The following is a 19,384-nucleotide window of genomic DNA, read 5'->3' on the forward strand; positions in this document are numbered from 1 at the left end:
ATATTAGTACTGTGACCTGTTCCTGCACAGGAACATTGAGAAGCTGGACCAGGGGCTGGCAACCTTCATTTGGATTTCACGGAAATGGGTGAATTTTCTCAGTCACACAGTGTGTATCTTTCTTGTAGTTCCTACTTGTGGCACGGTGGAGTAATTTATAGATAAGCTGTGAAGCATTCACTACTTCACTTACAAAACATAATGTTGTGTTTAATTGATATGAGTTTGTTGGAAGCTATAATTTGTAATAATATAGAATATTTATAACAATGATTACTTAAATAAAACAAACATTAGTTGATTATGCTTTATTCTCAGTCCATTTACTAGCTGTAGAGGTGAATGCAGCCTGCCATCGAGATAAAGTAGAAGGTTGCCAACCCATGCTCAGAAAGAATGGTTTTATTCAACTGAGTTCTTCTCTGCCTGAATAGGGATAGTTTTGGAGTTCAATGAACTTTGGCTGAAGTTTCTGTGCTCTTCTCTTTCCCAAGGGGGAGTACCTGTGGTCAAGCCTGACCTCATCATCCAGCTGGAGCGAGGGGAAGATCCATGGGTGCCTGAATCTCAGGGGCTGGATGAAGAGGGCTCTTTTTTCCCTTGGGATAAGCCAGCAATTCAGCAGCCAAATAACCCTTTAGTAAAGCATTTTCCAATAATCTTCAAGTCTTTATCATTTGAAGTATTTCTGTAATGTCTTTCTAGAAAATGCTTCATTTCTCTTAAATTGACAGAATTGGCAAATATTTAAAACATAATAAAACAACTAAAACATGTGAGTGAATCTGCAAAAAAATAAAATACTGATTTAAGTGTGGACTGGGTGGAGGCTGGCCTGATTTTGCTTTGCTTTCCTCTTAAAGTCCTCAGTTCCTCCAGGCAGAGCTGACTGTGTATAAACTAGCTGGAGGGGACAGACACAAGAATACACCAGAATGCAGGAGCATTCTGAGGACAGGAGCTTCCAAGGTGCCATTTCTCTTTTGTACTGCTATGTCCCTTTCTCTTTATGTTCCAGGAAGCAAAAGACAAGAAAATAAGAATCTGGGGCAGCCCCCTGGGGTGTCGCTGGCAACTACCATGCCTGAGTGCAGAAACGGCTTCAGTGTGGGCTCACACCTGACTGTGAATAGAAGAAACCACAAAGGGGAGAAACCTTATAAATGCTTGGAGTAAGGAAAGAGATTCAGTGTGAGTTCAAACCTGACATTGCATCAAAGAATCCACACAGGGGAGAGGCCCTATAAATGCACTGAATGTGGAATGAGCTTCAGTCGGAGTGATAAACTGACTGTGCATCAAAGAGCCCATACAGGGGAGAAGCCCTATAAATGCTTGAACTGTGGAAAGAGTTTCATTGATCGCTCACAGCTGACTGCGCATCAAAGAACCCACTCAGGGTTCAAACCATATAAATGTTTGGAGTGTGGAAAGAGCTTCCGTCGGAATGCAAACCTGACCGAGCATCAAAGAACTCATACAGGGGAGAAACCCTATAAATGCTTGGAGTGTGGAAAGAGTTTCAGTCAGAGCTCAAAGGTGACTTTGCACCAAAGAATTCACTCAGGGGAGAAACCTTTTAAATGTTTGGAATGTGGAAAAAGCTTCGATCGTAGTGGTAACCTAACTCAGCATCGGAGAACCCACACAGGGGAGAAACCATATACATGCTTGGAGTGTGGAAAGAGCTTCATTAGGAACTCCCAACTAGCTGTACATCAACAAACACACACAAGGGAGAAGACCTGTAAACCCCTGGAGTGTGGAAAGAGCTTCAATGTGAGTTCAAACTTGGCTTTGCAATAAATAACTGGTGCAGGAGTGAAACCCTAGAAGAACTTCAATCAGAGCAATAGTCTATGCAGCAAAAACACCCACACAGCAGAGAAACCATGTAACTGTTTGGAATGTGGAAAGGGCTTGGAATGTGTACTCTGGATCTAGCTGTGGAGTATTGACTAATGGATCCCTTTCCTTTTATTGTTCTTGGAGAGAGGATGTCCACTTTGACCTCCTATTTTTTATTTGTTTTTGGTGTGTGCTGTTGTCAGGATTAAAAAATACATGGTTTTACATAAAATGCGGACAAATTTAAAATTATTTGAACATCTGTTGCTGAATTAATAAAATTGATGAATGCAGTTATCTAAGTCCTTGATGTTACGCAGGACCAAAGAGACTACTGACACCAACAAAAGGTTTAAGGCCTTTATTGTTTGGAATGGAACCTTAACCAAATGAAAACACACCCTAGTTCCAAATTCCCTGAGGACTTGAGGCAGGCAGGCACTATGCAGGCAGGAGGCAGCAGGACTTGAGGCCAAGGGTTGGGTGATTGCTCCCTGGTTCTCTGTGTGGCTCTTCCAGGGGCTCCTTGCTGCAACTCTCTCCTCAGCTCAGGTTTCAGCTCTCAGCAGCAGGGTCTCTCCCAGCTCAGTCTTGAAGCTCCTCTCAGCAAGGCTTCCCTGGTGGTCTAAACCAAGCCCAGTCTTGTGCAGCCCCTTTTATAGGCCTCTGCACGCAGCAGCCTATATCTTCCCTCTACGGGTACTGCAGCCTCCTCTCCTGCAGCAGTTTTCCCTCAGGTCCTCCTCAGTCAAACTCAACTTTTTTACACATAACATTGATTAATCGGTCTAAACCTGATGCCACAATTGATAGTATCCTGCAAATTCAGTTTATGATATGGCATTTTTGATGTTGCCCGAATGGTGTTATATACAGGCGTCTCCTGGTTATCCACACTTTCCTGCCCCCTCTCCTCACACCCCATTGCCTTTGTTTAGCTTTCATTGCATTCCCCAGAAGTGATAACATCTCTTACTTTGTATTGGCAACCTTCAGTCTCGGAAGACTCTGGTATCGCGCTCTGAAAGGTGGTTCTGGAACAGCGTCTAGTGTGGCTGAAAAGGCCAATCCGGGAGTGACAATCCCTTCCACACCGGGAGCAAGCGCAGCCTGTCCCTGGTCTGTCTCCCTGGCTATGGGCCTTCCTTCTTTGACAAATGTTATAAGCAGAAAGGGCTGCAGGAGTCAAAAAGGTGCAGGCCTGCTGCAGCCCAGAGGTGAAACTGAGGACCCAGTCCTATCCAACTTTCCGGTACCGATGCAGATGCAATGCAGCCCCAAGGTAGGGACAAACATGCCCTTACCTTGAGAAGGCCTAGGTGATTCCCCCCCCCCCAACCAGGATACTGCACTTGCCCCATTAGCATGGCTACACTGGTGCTGGAAAATTCAATAGGGTTGGGCCCTAACAGTGACTAGGAAGCAGGAAGTTAACACTTCAGGTGCCAGGTACGGGAGAGGTAGAATCCTAGAAGCATCACCAGTCACCAGGAAGCACCTTCCATTCCCTGAGCTACAATTGACTAAGTAAGGGGAAAGGTGGACAAAACTTTGTGGCCGCCTAGCAAGGCAGTTAGAATGAATGCGGTCATCTGAAAGATTTAATGGACAGAACAACAAAATGGTTCCCTACAATTGAAATAAATGCTAAATATATATTTTTTATTTTTAAGTTAGATTTATAAACGTCAGCACCAGCTGCCCAGGAATTCACGGTGGGATACAGGGTTCTGTCTGCCTTGCTGTTCCCAAAACACCCCTCTGAGGTAACCAGAATAAGTGTCTCCCTTCTGAGGTAACTAGAATAAGTGTCACCCCTCTAACTAGGATAAGTGTCACCCCTCTGAGGTAACCAGAATAAGTGTCTCCCTTCTGAGGTAACTGGGATGAGTGTTACCCCACTGAGGTAACTAGAATAAGTGTCACCCCTCTGAGGTAACTAGAATAAGTGTCACCCCACTGAGGTAACTAGGATAAGTGTCACCCCTCTGAAGTAACTGGGATGAGTGTCACCCCTCTGAGGTAACTGGGATGAGTGTCACCCCACTGAGGTAACTAGAATAAGTGTCACCCCTCTGAAGTAACTGGGATGAGTGTCACCCCACTGAGGTAACTAGAATAAGTGTCACCCCTCTGAAGTAACTGGGATGAGTGTCACCCCTCTGAGGTAACTAGAATAAGTGTCACCCCTCTGAAGTAACTGGGATGAGTGTCACCCCTCTGAGGTAACTAGAATAAGTGTCACCCCTCTGAGGTAACTAGAATAACTGTCACCCCTCTGAAGTAACTGGGATGAGTGTCACCCCACTGAGGTAACTAGAATAAGTGTCACCCCTCTGAAGTAACTGGGATGAGTGTCACCCCTCTGAGGTAACTAGAATAAGTGTCACCCCTCTGAGGTAACTGGGATGAGTGTCACCCCTCTGAGGTAACTAGAATAAGTGTCACCCCTCTGAAGTAACTGGGATGAGTGTCACCCCTCTAACTAGGATAAGTGTCACCCCTCTGAGATGAGTGACACCCCTCTGAGGTAACTAGGATGAATAACAGTGAATGGTCCCCAGACTCCCAAGTTGGCTTTAATGGCTGGGTGGGAACTGAAAGGTGGGTCTTGATATGCATTGATTTAAGAGGTGTCACTGAAGTAAAAGGAATGTGTTCAGTTCACTTATGTATTTTTGTAGAGTTAGTTAGCATTTGAGGGGGTGTTGAGAATGGATTTTGGGGTGGAAGGAATTGGGCTCATTCTGCATTTTCCACTATGGTGCCGGGGGACAGAGAGGAACAGCATCCATGTTGTGTACCCAGGAAGAGGATGAGGCAAGCAGGGAGTCATTCTAGGAAAGAAGAACCCTGTGTGCTGGAATGGCAGTTGCAATGGTGGGAAAGAGCTGTTGAAAGATGCAGTTGAAAATGAATGGGGCTCTGACAGTGACAGAGACAGTAGCTCTGAGAAGAAGCTGCTGAGCATATCTTGGGAAGGGCTGAGGTGCATGAGATGCATTCCCTGAAGACCATCTGGAAAGTCTCACTGAGGAGCAAACCTGTAGAGAAAGTGTTAATACCTCACCTAAAGTTTATAGTAATTTTTTTTAAAGAAATTCTGCTGTGTCTGTGGTGTTTGATGGGGACCAAGCAAAATCCTGTTTGGCTTTTAAAAAAACAGGAATGAAGGAAGGATTTATTACTGCTCAGAAGTTACACAGCATTCCAGCCAACACTTCCAGGTAATCTCCACTTGAACTGAGGCAAGTGTATCCTGGGAGAAGCTTTTGTCTTCAAGACAGTTGCCACACAGCACATGCATTGTCATGGAGAAGAATAAGCCAAATGATAGCTGAAGAGTTTTTGATGAGGGGAGACAAAAGCTTGTCCCACAATTGTCTCAGTTCAGGTGGAGATGACCTGGAAGTGTTGTGCTGGAATGTTGTGTAACTTTTGAGCAGTAGAAAATTGTTTTCCTTCATATGTTTTTTTAAAAAGCCAAACAGAGGTTACTTTCCAAACAACATTACCAAGCAACAAAAAGGGAGTTTCAGGATCCCTTTCACATGAAGGGGGGGGGATGCCTGGTGAACCATATATACTACTACATAATGTATCCTGGCTTACCTGGCTTGCCAGCCAGAATAAGTCTGCTTATTCATTATTTATTTGTAAAAAGTATGCATTATCTGGTAAAGTCCTAAAGTTCTAAAGTGCCTAAAGTCCTGCTGAAGTCCTAAAGTGCTGCAAAGAGATCATCGTCACTGAGCTGCATGAAATCCTCGGTCTCTGCTGGAGAGAAGGCGGAGTACCTCAGGACATGAAGGATGCAAACATCATCACGCTGTACAGGAACAAAGGTGACAGGGGTGACTGCAATAACTACCGTGGCATCTCTTTCCTTAGCGTTGTAGGAAAGTTGTTTGCCCGAGTTGCACTAAAGAGGCTCCAGGTACTTGCAGAGAGCATTTATCCAGAATCACAGTGCGGATTCCGAGCCAACAGGTCCACCACTGATATGGTATTCTCCCTTAGACAACTGCAGGAGAAATTCAGGGAACAGCGACAGCCACTCTTTATAGCCTTCGTAGATCTCACAAAGGCCTTCGACCTGATCAGCAGGGATGGCCTCTTCAAGATTCTCCCCAAGATTGGATGTCCACCCAGGCTCCTCAGCATCATCAGATCCTTCCACAAGGACATGAAGGGCACTGTTGTCTTCGATGGCTTCACATCAGACCCCTTTGACATCCGAAGCGGCGTGAAGCAGGGCTGTGTTCTTGCACCAACCTTGTTTGGGATTTTCTTCGCTGTCCTGCTGAAGCATGCCTTTGGAACCGCAACAGAAGGCATCTATCTCTGGACCAGATCAGACGGAAAGCTCTTCAACCTCTCCAGACTGAGAGCAAAGTCCAAAGTCCAGCTGAAATGTCTGCGTGACTTCCTCTTTGCCAACGATGCAGCTGTCACTACCCACTCTGCCAAAGATCTCCAGCAGCTCATGGATTGTTTTAGCAAGGCCTGCCAAGATTTTGGACTGACGATCAGCCTGAAGAAAACACAGGTCATGGTTCAGGATGTGGACTCACCTCCCTGCATTACAATCTCTGCGCATGAACTGGAGGTTGTCCATGAGTTCGTGTACCTTGGCTCAACGATCTCTGACACTCTTTCTCTCGATACTGAGCTAAACAAATGCATCAGTAAAGCAGCTACCACGTTTTCCAGACTCACAAAGAGAGTCTGGTCCAACAAGAAGCTGACAGAACATACCAAGATCCAGGTCTACAGAGCTTGCGTCCTGAGTACACTTCTGTACTGCTGCGAGTCATGGACTCTCCGCTCACAACAGGAGAGGAAACTGAACGCTTTCCACATGCGCTGCCTCCGGCGCATTCTCGGCATCACCTGGCAGGACAAAGTTCCTAACAACACAGTCCTGGAACGTGCTGGAATCCCTAGCATGTATGCACTGCTGAAACAGAGACCCCTGCGTTGGCTCGGTCATGTCGTGAGAATGGATGATGGGCGGATCCCAAAGGATCTCCTCTATGGAGAACTCGTGCAAGGAAAGCGCCTTACAGGTAGACCACAGCTGCGATACAAGGACATCTGCAAGAGGGATCTGAAGGCCTTAGGGATGGACCTCAACAAGTGGGAAACCCTGGCCTCTGAGCGGTCCGCTTGGAGGCAGGCTGTGCAGCATGGCCTTTCCCAGTTTGAAGAGACACTTTGCCAACAGTCTGAGGCAAAGAGGCAAAGAAGGAAGGCCCATAGCCAGGGTGACAGACCAGGGACAGACTGCACTTGCTCCCGTTGTGGAAGGGATTGTCACTCCCGGATTGGCCTTTTCAGCCACACTAGACGATGTTCCAAAACCACCTTTCAGAGCGCGATACCATAGTCTCTCGAGACTGAAGGTTGCCAACATACGAATCTGGTAAAAAGAAGGAAGCAAAGGAAATGCTGAAGGTGTGAGGCATGATGTCTGCAGCTGATCCTGGATGTGCCAAGGTAGCCTGTTTCTCTGGACTGACTGCAGGTGTGTGAATCCAGGGTTTGGGTGTTGGGTTCAGGGCCTGGGTCAGCCCTTCCTGGAGCATCTGGCTAAACAACAGGGTGAGCCAGATGGGAGCCTTGGCCATATCAACCAAGGCTGTTTTATCCATGGTGAAATCGCAAGGAGGTCCTTTTCATGCCATCCTGTGATCAACACAGTTCTGGACACAGATCAACACCGCAGTGTAAAACCGCTGCAATTGTGCCATTGCCTCATGCTCTCTTTTTGTGCAGTGCTTTAAATCAATCTGCACATATGTTCACAGGCATCTGAAATATATAAAGAAAAAAGAGATGAGCTGAAGAGCAGCTACCCCATTGAACATTCAGGAAATGCAACATGGAAAAATGCATTCAGCAGTATGAATAAGATATACCCTTGCTGTAAAATCTGAGTCCCAATACAGTTCTAGGGTTGCAGATACCAGGATTCCTTGCATGGGTGGAAACAACACAGTATCTAGCAATGAGAGCAATTTTGGTTGCTCTGGAAATGGATGCTAATTCCCGGAGGCTCCAGGCCAACCCAGGAAGATTGGCAAGCCTACATACAGCCTTACCTTTAGCAAGTATTTGGAAAATAGGTTTAAATGTGACTCTCACTAGGCTTAAACTTAGTTCTCACTTTTGCTTTGAAGAGGCCTCCATGAATGACACCCCCCCACACACACACACAGACAGAATGCAGTACTCTATGCGCCCTTTGGTACAGCTGCATGGGTGCCAGGAAGGTTGGTCAGGATTGGCTGTAAATCTGTTGTATGTCAGGGTTATGATCTCCATGAAATCTCAGTCCAACAGGAACATCCCAAAGGGAAGGGAAGAAAATAAATGTTTAGGAAACACAGCAAAACCCACCCAGGGAAGAAACCATTTAAATGCCCTAAGTGGAGAAAGAGCTTCAGTACAAACACACAGCTAACTTCCTCTAAAACAATCTACAGAAGGGAGAAAAGTGTGGATCAAGATGGATGAAAGAAGCAGGAGAGAAACCAGACAGAGAAATGGAGAAAAGAACCTGATACTTGTTGGCAGGGGGAAGGGGGAATTGTGTTTCAATGTCAACCAAATTGATCCAGAAAAAGGCAATGGAAAATCAGTAGCTTTACAGTTGAGGCGAGTACCCAGAGCTGGGCACCATGACGACACCCCCTATGTCATCACATCATCTCCATCCATGCCTGCACTGTCACACACACACACACACACACACACACACCCCCCATGCATGTGCACCTCTGGTCCCAGGAATGGCAACATTTGGAGCCATACAAGGATGAGGGCAGGTGGGAAGGCTAATTTTGTGGCATCTGGCAAGCGTTCTCACTTCCTCCCTCCCCACCCCCCACGGAGAAGGTGGGAAACTGCCACTCTGCTGTGCTGGGGGGCAAGTACCCAGCTTAGCTGTGCCACTGTGGCAAGTCAAAGGAAAAAGGCCCCCAAGGTGGGAAGATCTGCAGTAGTAAATCCAAACAATATAATAGTTGGCATCCTTCAGTCTCAGAAGACTATGGTATCGCACTCTGAATGGTGGTTCTGGAACAGAGTGTCCTCTCCAGTGCGCGAAGCCTGGGTAAAGTAGGTATGGAGGATAGGCTGTTACCCATGCAGCAAATTCCCCCTCTCCATGTCGCTGAAATGGTCCAATGGAAAGGCAGAAGCCAATACTGTTGGTTCCAGCGACGTCGCAGGAGTTGCCAGAACATGACTGTGTTCAGCCATGAACTGCCTCAGGAACTCCTGCTCCGGATTTTGCCTTGAGGTTGACTCCTGAAGCCTTTTCCATAACTGGATGTAGCCACAAGGCAGTGGAGGTTTGGGATCAGAGTTTTCCTTCTCTCAGATGAGCTGCCTTCCCAGGCTAAGGAGTCCCATCTACCCGGTGGCTGTTTAGTCGCCTCTTATGACAAGTACACCCAAACTGAGGGCCTATTCTTAGCCCCCAGGGGTAAAATCCAAAAGAGATCAAAGAAATGAAAGAACCCACACGGGAGAAACCCTATCAATGCCTGGAGTGTGGAAAGAGCCTCAGTCAGAAGATCTGCCTGAATAACTGAGAACAAAAGCAGCGCCTTGCTCAAAGAGTGGTTATGGGTTTCATCCAACCTTTCCTGAGGCGCATACATTTCCAAGCACATGGCACAGCTGCTGAAGAGCCATAGACATGGTGTCTTGGGGTGGTCAAGAGATTAAGGATGTTTCTTAATAGAAATTGTGTCCTTCATTAAGAGGCTGAGTTCTGCCAGTTCAGACTGAAGCTGCTGGGGGGATATTTGTTCATCAAAGACTCTTTCTCTCTCTTTCTCTCTCTGTCCTGGCAGGAGGCAGGTGGGGCCACCAGGTGCAGAACAGGTAGGGCAGCAGATGCAGCTCTTCTCACCTGTGCAGACTGCACAGAGCTGATCCTTTTTGATGCACCCAGAAGCCCCCTCCCTCCCCAAGGCTGCAGAGAGCATCCCAAGCCAAGGAAAGGAGAGACTACACCTCCCAGCATCCTCCCCATCTAGGAGGGAGGGGCTGCACGAGTCCCCAGAAGTTCTTCCAGCCTCCTTTTCATTCGTTGATAGGAGGAGGTCTTGGCGACAGAAATAGGAGGAAAGAGGAGTTTGTTGGGGGGGGGGGGTCACGGCGATGGCCCTCATTCCTCTCCCTGTCTTGCTGGAGCATCCTCTGGAAGCAGCTCCTGATGGAGGACCAGCAGCGTCAGAGGACCGCACAGGTAGGGAGATGGCTGGTCTCTGCAAGGTGCGGGGGCTCTTCCCCTGTATGAGGGTCTCATGAGATGACCTGGCATGTTGCACTGGGGGGCGAGATAGGAATGGCTTCCCTATGGATCTCCCTGTGCTGGAGGTGGGGAGGGAGAGAAGTGGCACCACTTCCTAAGTGGAGGCAGATTTTTGTGGGAAAACTTGTTGGATGTCTCAGGAAACTTGATTGGTGACTCCTGGTTTTTTTCCACATACTCACAAATAGCTTTTCAGCCCCTTAGCCCACAAAGTCTGCAGGAGGAGGGGAGGTGGGGAGGCACAAGTCCAAATCTCCCCACTGAGAATTTGCACTCCAGAATGTCTCAGGGCCTATCCAACTTTCTAATGCTGGTGCAGCTGCAGTGCAGCCCCAAGGAAAGAGAACAAGCATTCCCTTACTCAGAACAGGCCTCTGAATGCCCCTGCAGGGCAGGATGCAGCACATGCCCTGTTGGCAGGGTTGCACCAGCATTGGGAAATTGGATAGGATTTGGCCCTCAGTCTGTTCCTCCTCAGTTGTTGAGGCAGGATGTGATGTTTGAAACTCACAGCTCTGAGCTGCCTTGTTCTTCCTGCTCCCCCAGAAAGCAGAACGGCAACCTGGATTCCATGTGGATTGTTTCAGCATGCCAGGGACTGGCAAACGGGTGCAGCGATTCCAGCTCAGGTAGGAGATTCTCTCAAATACATTGGTAGCCACAGTTGGTCGAAAAGCTTGTTGATGTGTCCGGACAACGCAGGCTAAGCTAAAGGCCACCGTAACAGTTTAAAATGCTGTTCGCTTTGCAAAAGGGTTTCTCTTGTATCTCAGTGGAAAACATTAGGATTAAAGAAAGATGGCAGGTGGTACGTCCCACCTCCCAGCTCCATTTGAGCCCAGCCACTGAAGTGAGCTTCTGGTTGCACTGCTTGTGGAAGGTCTCATGAGACCTCATGCAGGCATGTAAGCAGGCTGGGTGCCACGGTGAGCGGCTGCATGGACAAGCCGACTGCGCCACATGGCCATCCTGTGGCGCCCTGCCTTGTGGGCAGTCCTGAGGGAGACACTCATTTCCTGCCTGTACTGGAGATGCTGAGGGGGTCTTGGGTCTGGACACTGTCTGAGGGCATATTGTTTTTGCAGGGGCCAGTGATTTTTGAAGATGTGGCCATGTATTTCACCAAGAAAGAGGCAGCTCTGCTGGACCCAGACCAAAGAGCCTTGTACAGTGAAGTCATGCTGGAGAATTATGGGAATGTGGCCTCGCTAGGTAAGGGATCCATTGTCTGTGTGGTCAGTGTCTTTCTCCAGCCCTTTTCCTTTCCAGGAAGACATGCTTGCTTGCTGTGAAACAGGAATCAACAACATAAGGCTGGTTGTGTCCTGCCAAATGACATCATCCTGCCTTGTGATTCCCTGATGTCCCAGGGGTCGGCAACCTTCTCTTGGATTCCATGGAACTGAGTGCATTTTCTGACACACAGTGTGTGTCTTTCTTGTAGTTCCTACTTGGCGTGATCTATAGCTAAGGTGTGAAGTGTTCATTTTTTCACTTACAAAACATAATTTAAATGTTGTGTTTAATTTAAAACAGAGAAATGAATTTGTGTAGGAAGCTTTGCTTTGTAATAATGATAATAATAATAAGAACATAAGAACAGCCCCACTGGATCAGGCCATAGGCCCATCTAGTCCAGCTTCCTGTATCTCACAGCGGCCCACCAAATGCCCCAGGGAGCACACCAGGTAACAAGAGACCTGCATCCTGGTGCCCTCTCTTGCATCTGACATAGCCCATTTCTAAAATCAGGAGGTTGCACATACACATCATGGCTTGTAATTATTATTACAAGGATTATCGACTTGCTCTGAATGGGGTTGCACTCCCTCTCAAGGAGCAGGTTCGTAGCTTGGGGGTCCTCCTGGACTCGCAGCTGCTCCTGGATTCCCAGGTGGCGGCTGTGGCTAGGGGGGCCTTTGCTCAGCTTCGCCTGGTGTGCCAGCTGCGACCGTACTTGGATCGTACTTGGATCGTACTTGGACCGTACTTGGATCGTGAAGACCTGGCCACGGTGATCCATGCCACGGTGACATCAAGGTTAGATTACTGTAACGCGCTCTATGTGGGGCTGCCCCTGAAGATGGTTCGGAAACTACAATTAGTACAGAATGCGGCGGCCCGTGTGGTCACCGGAGCCAGGCAGTTTGACTCTGTCAGTCCGCTTCTCCGGGGGCTACATTGGCTGCCCATTCGTTTCCGGGCCCAATTCAAGGTGCTGGTTTTGACCTTTAAAGCCCTATACTGCTCTGGGCCAGGATATCTTAGAGACCGCCTACTCCCATACAATCCGGCTCGCCCTCTCAGGTCATCAGAGAAGGCCTTTTTGCAAGTGCCGCCACCCAAGGAGGTCTGGGGGGTGGCTGCAAGAAATAGGGCCTTCTCGGTAGTGGCACCAACATTATGGAACTCCCTTCCCCTTGACTTGAGAATGGCTCCCTCTCTTGAGAGTTTTTGCCGAGGCCTGAAAACAGTGTTGTTTAAACAAGCCTTCTGATTTCTGGCCTTTTTAACATTTTTATACATCTTTTAGTTTTTTACAGGCTTGATTCCTCTGTGACTTGCTCTTTTATTCTGTCTTTTAATCTGACTACTGTTTTTATGGCCCCTGTAATGTGTTTTTAAATGTTTTTATCTGCTATGTATTAATGTTTTTAAAATCTGTTTTTTTTAATATGTTGTTAGCCACCCTGGGTCCCGTTAGGGAGAAGGGCGGGATAAACACAAAGTTTTATTAATAATAATAATAATAATAATAATAATAATAATAATATTATTATTATTATTATTATTATTATTATTATTATTATTATAACCCATAATGGATTTTTCCTACAGAAACTTGTCCAATCCCCTTTTAAAGGTGTCCAGGCCACACGCCATCACCACATCCTGTGGTTTTCCTCCAGAAATTTATCCGATCCCCCTTTAAAGGCATCTAGGCCAGATGCCATCACCACATCCTGTGGCAAAGAGTTCCACAGACCTGTTCTCGCTGCACTGGGATGCTCTGGGCAGTCGTGTCTATTACCCAGCATTCCAGAATGCTCTGCAGCAGGATGTACAAACATATGTGACTGCCCGAAGTGTCCCTGTGCAGTGATCAAGTTAGAAAAGAAGCAGTGCCATGACGAAACAGTTAACAAAGACCAAGAACAAGGCAGTGGAGGTTTGGGATCAGAGTTTTCCTTCTCTCAGATGAGCTGCCTTCCCAGGAAGGAGTCCCATCTACCCAGTGGCTGTTTAGTCGCCTCTTAGGACAAGTACAGCCAAACTGAAGGCCTATTCTTATCTCCAGCCCCCAGGGGTTACTCTGGATCTCAGTGTAGAGTATTGACTAATGGATCCCTTTCCTCTATTGTTCTTGGAGAGAAATGTCCACTTTCACCTCCTATTTTTTATTTGTGTTTGGTGTGTGCTGTTATCAGGATAAAAAAATACATGGTCTTAAATAAAATTATGACAAATTTAAAATTACTTGATATGCAGACGGTATTTTGTTGTTTTAGCCTGAGCATCTGTCACTGAATTACTGAAATTGAATAATGTATTTGGAGAGTTACCTAGCACCTTGATTAATTGGTCTAAAACTGAAGTGATGCCACACTTGATAGTATCCTACTATTTATGATACGGCATTTTTGATGTTGCCCTACTGTTGTTACATACAGGTGTCTCCCGTTTATCCATGCTTTCCTGTCCCTCCCCTTGTGCCCCATTGCCTTTGTTTAGCTTCATTACATTCCCCTGAAGTGATAACATGACTTGCTTGAACAAGCGCTATAAGTAGAAAACCTCTATCACAGCAAGTAGCCTACAGCCTAGACATAAGGGCCCAGTCTTATCCAAGTTTTCAGCACCAATGCGGCTACAGTGCAGCCCCAAGGTGAGAGAACAAACATTCCCTTACCTGAGGGGGTCTCAGTGATTGGCCCCCCACCACCGCAGGATGCAGTGCATGGCTCATTAGCATGGCTATATCGGCTCTGGAAAGTTGGTTAGGGTTGGGCCCTGAGTGAATAGGAAGCAGGAGATTGACAGTTCAGGTGCCAGGTATGGGAGAGTTGAATCCTAGAAGCATCACCAGTGTCCAGAAAGCACCTTCCATTCCCTGAGCCACGATTGACTAGGTAAAAGGAAAGATTGGCAAAAATTTTGTTACTACCCTGCAAGGCAGATAGAATGAATGCTGTCATCTAGGGCAGTGTTTCTCAAACTGTGGGCAGAACCTAATTTCAGATGGGTCCCCGTTCATTTCAATGTTTTATTTTTAATATATTAGACTTGATGCTCTCATGGTTTGTGACTGCATTTGGGGAAATGTTACAATTATGTACTTTTAACAGGCTACTATGTATATGCTTTTAACAATGATAGTATTACTTATCCCTGGCTAAGTACGGGCAGGATTGCAATCCAGAATTGTCAAAAATTTTCCTGCTTGATGAGGTCACTTCCGGTCAAGACATTACTTCTGGTGGGTTCTGACAGATTCTCATTCTAAAAAGTGGTTAATATGATAGCCTTTGTACTGATTATTATTATGTTTTTTTTTTGTTAACTGGATGATGTCTGTTTGAATCTAGGGCCAACCTTATGTGTAACCTGTGTTGTACCCACCCTAAGTTAAACCTATTTCCTTTCCTGTATCTGTAATAAATAAATAAATAAAAAGTTAATTAAAAAAAAAAAAAAGTGGGTCCTGGTACTAAAAGTTTCAGAACCACTGACACAAGCTGTTCTAAGTCTTGGAGTGGGAGGTTGATTAATTGCCTTCCTGCTGTGTTACCATGGTAATAAGTAGGCTTTTTAAAAACTGCTGTCTAAAAAGATATTTAACTGCTTTTGTTTAACACAAAATCAGCATCCATGGAGGTTCCAGGAACGGAACCCTCATCCATGGACATTCCTGGAACGGAACCCTCATCCATGGAGGTTCCTGGAACGGAACCCTTGCGGATGCCGAGACTTAACCTGTATTAAAGTTGCAAAGGGCTGCCAGCTGGAACTGAAACAGCTCCTGGATATTTTTCCCCCAGCATAAACAATTGTCTTTCAGGCTGCATTCTAATGCATGCTTTCCTGGGAGTAAGCGCCATTGAATACAGTGGCATTTACCCCTGAGTAAATCTGCACTGGATTTCTCTGTAAGCCAAAGAGGTCCTGTTAAAGCCTCCAGGACGCTTTCAGTAGTCTCGGACAGAGGGACACTGATTCGTGGAAGCTCTAGGTCAAAGTTGGAAGAATAAAACAGCTAATATTATAAGGCTGTTGTACAAATTGATGGTAAGGCCATACCTGGATTACTGTATCCCGTTTTGGTTGCCACATCTCAAAAAGGATATTGTGGAAATGGAAAAGGTGCAGAAGAGAGCAACTAAGATTATTACTGGGCTGGGGCACCTCCCTTATGAGGAATAGCTATGGTGTTTGGGCCTCTTCAGCTTAGAAAAGAGGTGCCTGAGGGGGGACATGATTGAGACATACAAAATTATGGGAAGGATAAAATCGATAGAGAGATGCTCTTTACACTCTCACATAACACCAGAACCAGGGGACATCCACTAAAATTGAGTTTTGAGAGAGTTAGGACAGACAAAAGAAATTATTTCTTTATGCAGCATGTAATTAGTCTGTGGAACTCCTTGCCACATAAAGTGGGGATGGCATCTGGCCTAGATGCCTTTAAAAGGGGATTGGACAAGTCATGTCCCCTCTTGACAACTTTGCCCTCTTGCCCATTTTGTGTGTGTGGGTTCTGGGTGAAACAATTCATTGTGCCAGACAGGCATGCAGATGTGTTGGCATGTACAGCTGATGCTTCTGGTAACAACTTTTATACTGGCAGCCAAACATGGCTGACTAGGTGAAGAGGTTGGATGGGAAGTTTGTCTCCCCTACTCTAAGCAAGAGCCTCTATGACATGGCCAACTTTAGGACATCATGAAACCAATGTGACCTCGTTTGAGCACAGGGATGCTCAGGGGTGTCTCTGCCATCTCTGCCAGAAGGTGGAGACCACATGGAGGAGAGGAGGCAGCAGGAGTGATATCTGAGCGGTGGCTGGAGAGAGAAGGCCAGTTCATGTGTGAACTTGCAGAGTGAGGAGCAAGGAAGTGGCCTGAAGCAGGCGGCTATCCATGCCTGAAGCTGGCGGGCGTCAACCAGCTGACCTGGTGGAAGCTGGCAGACGTGAGTGGACAGAAGCTGGTGGCCATCTGCTTTCAGAAGCCAAGTGTGAATATGTGACCTGAGTTGCGACGAAGCGGGTGGATGTTAGAGAAGGAAAACTGGTGGAAGTCTGCCCACTGAAGCCTGCTGGTAAAAGCCATTAGATATCTGTGGATTGAAACTGGGGAGTATGTGTGCATGAATGGAGGATGAAAGGGGGAGTCAATTGGGTTTGGTTTGATGCTCCAGCATGCCAACTTTGTGTGATTGTGTGTGTGCACCTTTAGAAGCAGGGCGTCTGGCCCTGAGGGAAAGATCCAAGCCCTTCTTATTGGTTTGCAGAACCTCCTTAGGTTCCTCCTAAGAGGCAAGATGGGACAAAATGCCCCAAAACAGCTTGCTCAGGTATGCCTCTAAGACCAAAAGCCCTAGGTGAATATCTAGGTCTCAGGGGGAGGGAGAGCACAGGAGGAAATTCTGTCTCTACTCATTTCCGAACTGTGGATGCTGTGGTCGGGGGACCAGGACCCTTAGAATGTCCATTGCTCCTTCTGTTCACATGTGATGCTGCCTTCTGGACAAAACTGACTAATTTTAGTGATAAGGCTGTAAGTAACCTCCTCAGAAATATAAAAGTTGTATTCTAGGAATTCACTTGGCTTTCCTTGAATGTTCTTGGCATTTCTCCATGAAATTCACTTTAATGAATAGGGTTATGTCATAACCCTATTATGACATAAGTCTCAGCTTTCTCTGTGTAATGGAGGCTACACTTCCTACCTCACAAGGGTTGCTCATGAACATAAAGGTGTTCATGGAGACACTGAAGGTTGCCAACATGATGACTCATGGAGACACCAGTGAAATGCTCTCAGCTCGTGTCAGGAGAGTGCCAGATGAGGCACTTAGAAAAGCCGGCTAAATTGTTTCAATTGCCCTCTTTTTAAAAGAGCTATGATGCTCACACCACTGAAACCCCAATTGAAGGGAATTGGAGGCATGTCGGCTGGAATGGTGGAGCCCCTCTGGATTTTTCCTCCTCTCAGCTTGACAAGATGGCAATACTGAATATGCCAGTTCAGATGCAAGCAGAGGGGGTCCACACACTTAGTCAGAAGGCACGAGCAATCCTCTAGCAATGTGCTTCTTGTCAAGATTTGACAGTGTTGTGAAATAAATGATCTCCAAAAGAGCAACGCTTTCTCGGGTGGTTGGTAAACGTCTCCTTTCCTTCAAGAGTTGCTAATGGTCACACTCAGATCTTGTAGCATTTGGCCAAAACAGTCTATTGGCAAACAAGGAGACCAACAACTCTTGGCTCTTGTCTTTTACTAGACTGGCAGGAAGCTTTCAAAATACAGAGAAGATGTACTATAAGATTGAAAGAACATGCGTAGGACAACACCAGAAAAATCAAACATAGTACTTGAATTTACAGGCAAAGAAAAGAAAGCCAGTTTTTAATTCAATAGTCCATGTACAAAATTCCACTTAGAAGAAACCAGCCTCTCCTACACTGGAGAGGCTGCCTGGCTTATACAGTTGAACCTCCTCTTTACACAAAGTCCCTGCCACCCTGACCTTTTGATGAGGGACTTGGGGTTTGGATTTCTGTGATTTCACAGTCCCTTTGCCTGTTGGGTAATGGAAAGGTGTTTCAGAGCTTCCTAACTGCAGTGTGGCAGGGGAAGCATGAGGTCAAAAGAGAGATGGACAATTTGCAGCTGAGCTGAGATCTTAAACATTGGCTGGCTAGGGGCTGGGACCAGAACTTAGCATATGTCCCTCTGGACAGTTGCATGTATATTTAATTCTCTGCCAAAATGTATTTCTTAGGGCTGCTGGGAGGATATCATGGAACTGGAATTAGAACCTGTCACATCTTCAGCAGTTGGTGTGGAACCGTGTCTGATGGACAAGAGCATTCTGAGGCAGTTAGGAGTGTCAGGGAAGAGGTGTCAGTTAGAATCAGGTGAGGATCAGAATCAGTTAGTGTCAGTTAGAATCAGGTGAGGCAGCAAAGCAGTCCCTTGAAACGGACTTTTCGTTTGCTTGTATTATCTTGCAATTTACTGCTAACAATGTGAGCGTATATTATGTTAGTTGTTAACAGGGAATTCAGAGAGGTTACTGCGAGTGACCCTTCAGACTATTCGGGATGATGAAATTGTTAGGGCTGACTCCAATAGAGCTGACTCAGTTGATCGGTTCCACACAAAACAAAGCTGAGTTTGAGATTATTTTAAGATAACTGCAGGTATTTTTACACAGCTTGTAATACAAACAGGAAACCAAAAGAAAAGCTGACAAGGAGGTTAATTAGATCTAGGAAGCAACCAACACATTCTAACCAACTAACAACACAGGTTACGGACAACAAATCACACCCTTTGTAACCATACCTTGGTGTATCTACTCACATGCTGTCACTTCTCCCACAGAAGTCTCAAGCTGACTGCAATGAGCTCTGTCGAACCTCTCCAGACTGGTCAAACAAAATGGCCAAGAAGGTTCATTGTGAGTAAGTACAGTGACTGACACTGGGGTAGTAAATCTAAACTCTCTGCATGAGCACTGATGGGGTCCAAACTGGCGATGACTATGGAAGGAAAATAATTTGGGGTCATGGTGGACATCTCAATGACCATTTTGGTACTGTACGAGGGATGCTGTGAAGAAGACACATTCCATGCTGGGGATTTGTTAGGAAAATAATTGTAAACAAAACTGCCAATATTGCAATACAATTTTCACAAATTACGGTGCAGCTCTGTTTGGAATACAGTGTAGTGTTCTGGGCACCACATCTCACAAAGGATAATTGTAGACTTGGGGAAGATGCAGAGAAGGGCAAATAAAATAATCAAGGGGTTGGAGCACCTTGTCTCTGAGGAAATCAAGCTGTTTTGGATCTCTTAATTTAGAAAAAAAGAACCTGCATGTAGAGGGAACATGACTGAGGTCTTTAAAGTTATGCTTACTGTCAAGGGAGGAGAGGGGAGTCCCCAAGGGACTGTAGGCTGACCCAGGGAAGCA

General features: G+C 46.3%; 2 protein-coding genes across 2 annotated transcripts in view; one reads left to right on the top strand and one right to left on the bottom strand.

The window, feature by feature from the left end:
* The window catches only part of LOC136640344 (zinc finger protein 271-like), a 56,180-nt gene extending 54,268 nt beyond the window's left edge, over window positions 1-1,912 (top strand). Inside the window, exon 5 of the mRNA XM_066615405.1 lies at window positions 1,239-1,912. Within this exon, the coding sequence (XP_066471502.1) occupies window positions 1,239-1,806 (568 nt within the window). The 3' untranslated portion in view covers window positions 1,807-1,912. The remainder of the gene's footprint in view (window positions 1-1,238) is intronic.
* Window positions 1-19,384, bottom strand: part of LOC136640361 (zinc finger protein 585A-like) — a 474,925-nt gene that overhangs the window by 4,270 nt on the left and 451,271 nt on the right. The window lies entirely within an intron of this gene.

The sequence above is a fragment of the Tiliqua scincoides genome, chromosome 2, assembly GCF_035046505.1.
Source record: "Tiliqua scincoides isolate rTilSci1 chromosome 2, rTilSci1.hap2, whole genome shotgun sequence".
Lineage (NCBI taxonomy): Eukaryota > Metazoa > Chordata > Lepidosauria > Squamata > Scincidae > Tiliqua > Tiliqua scincoides.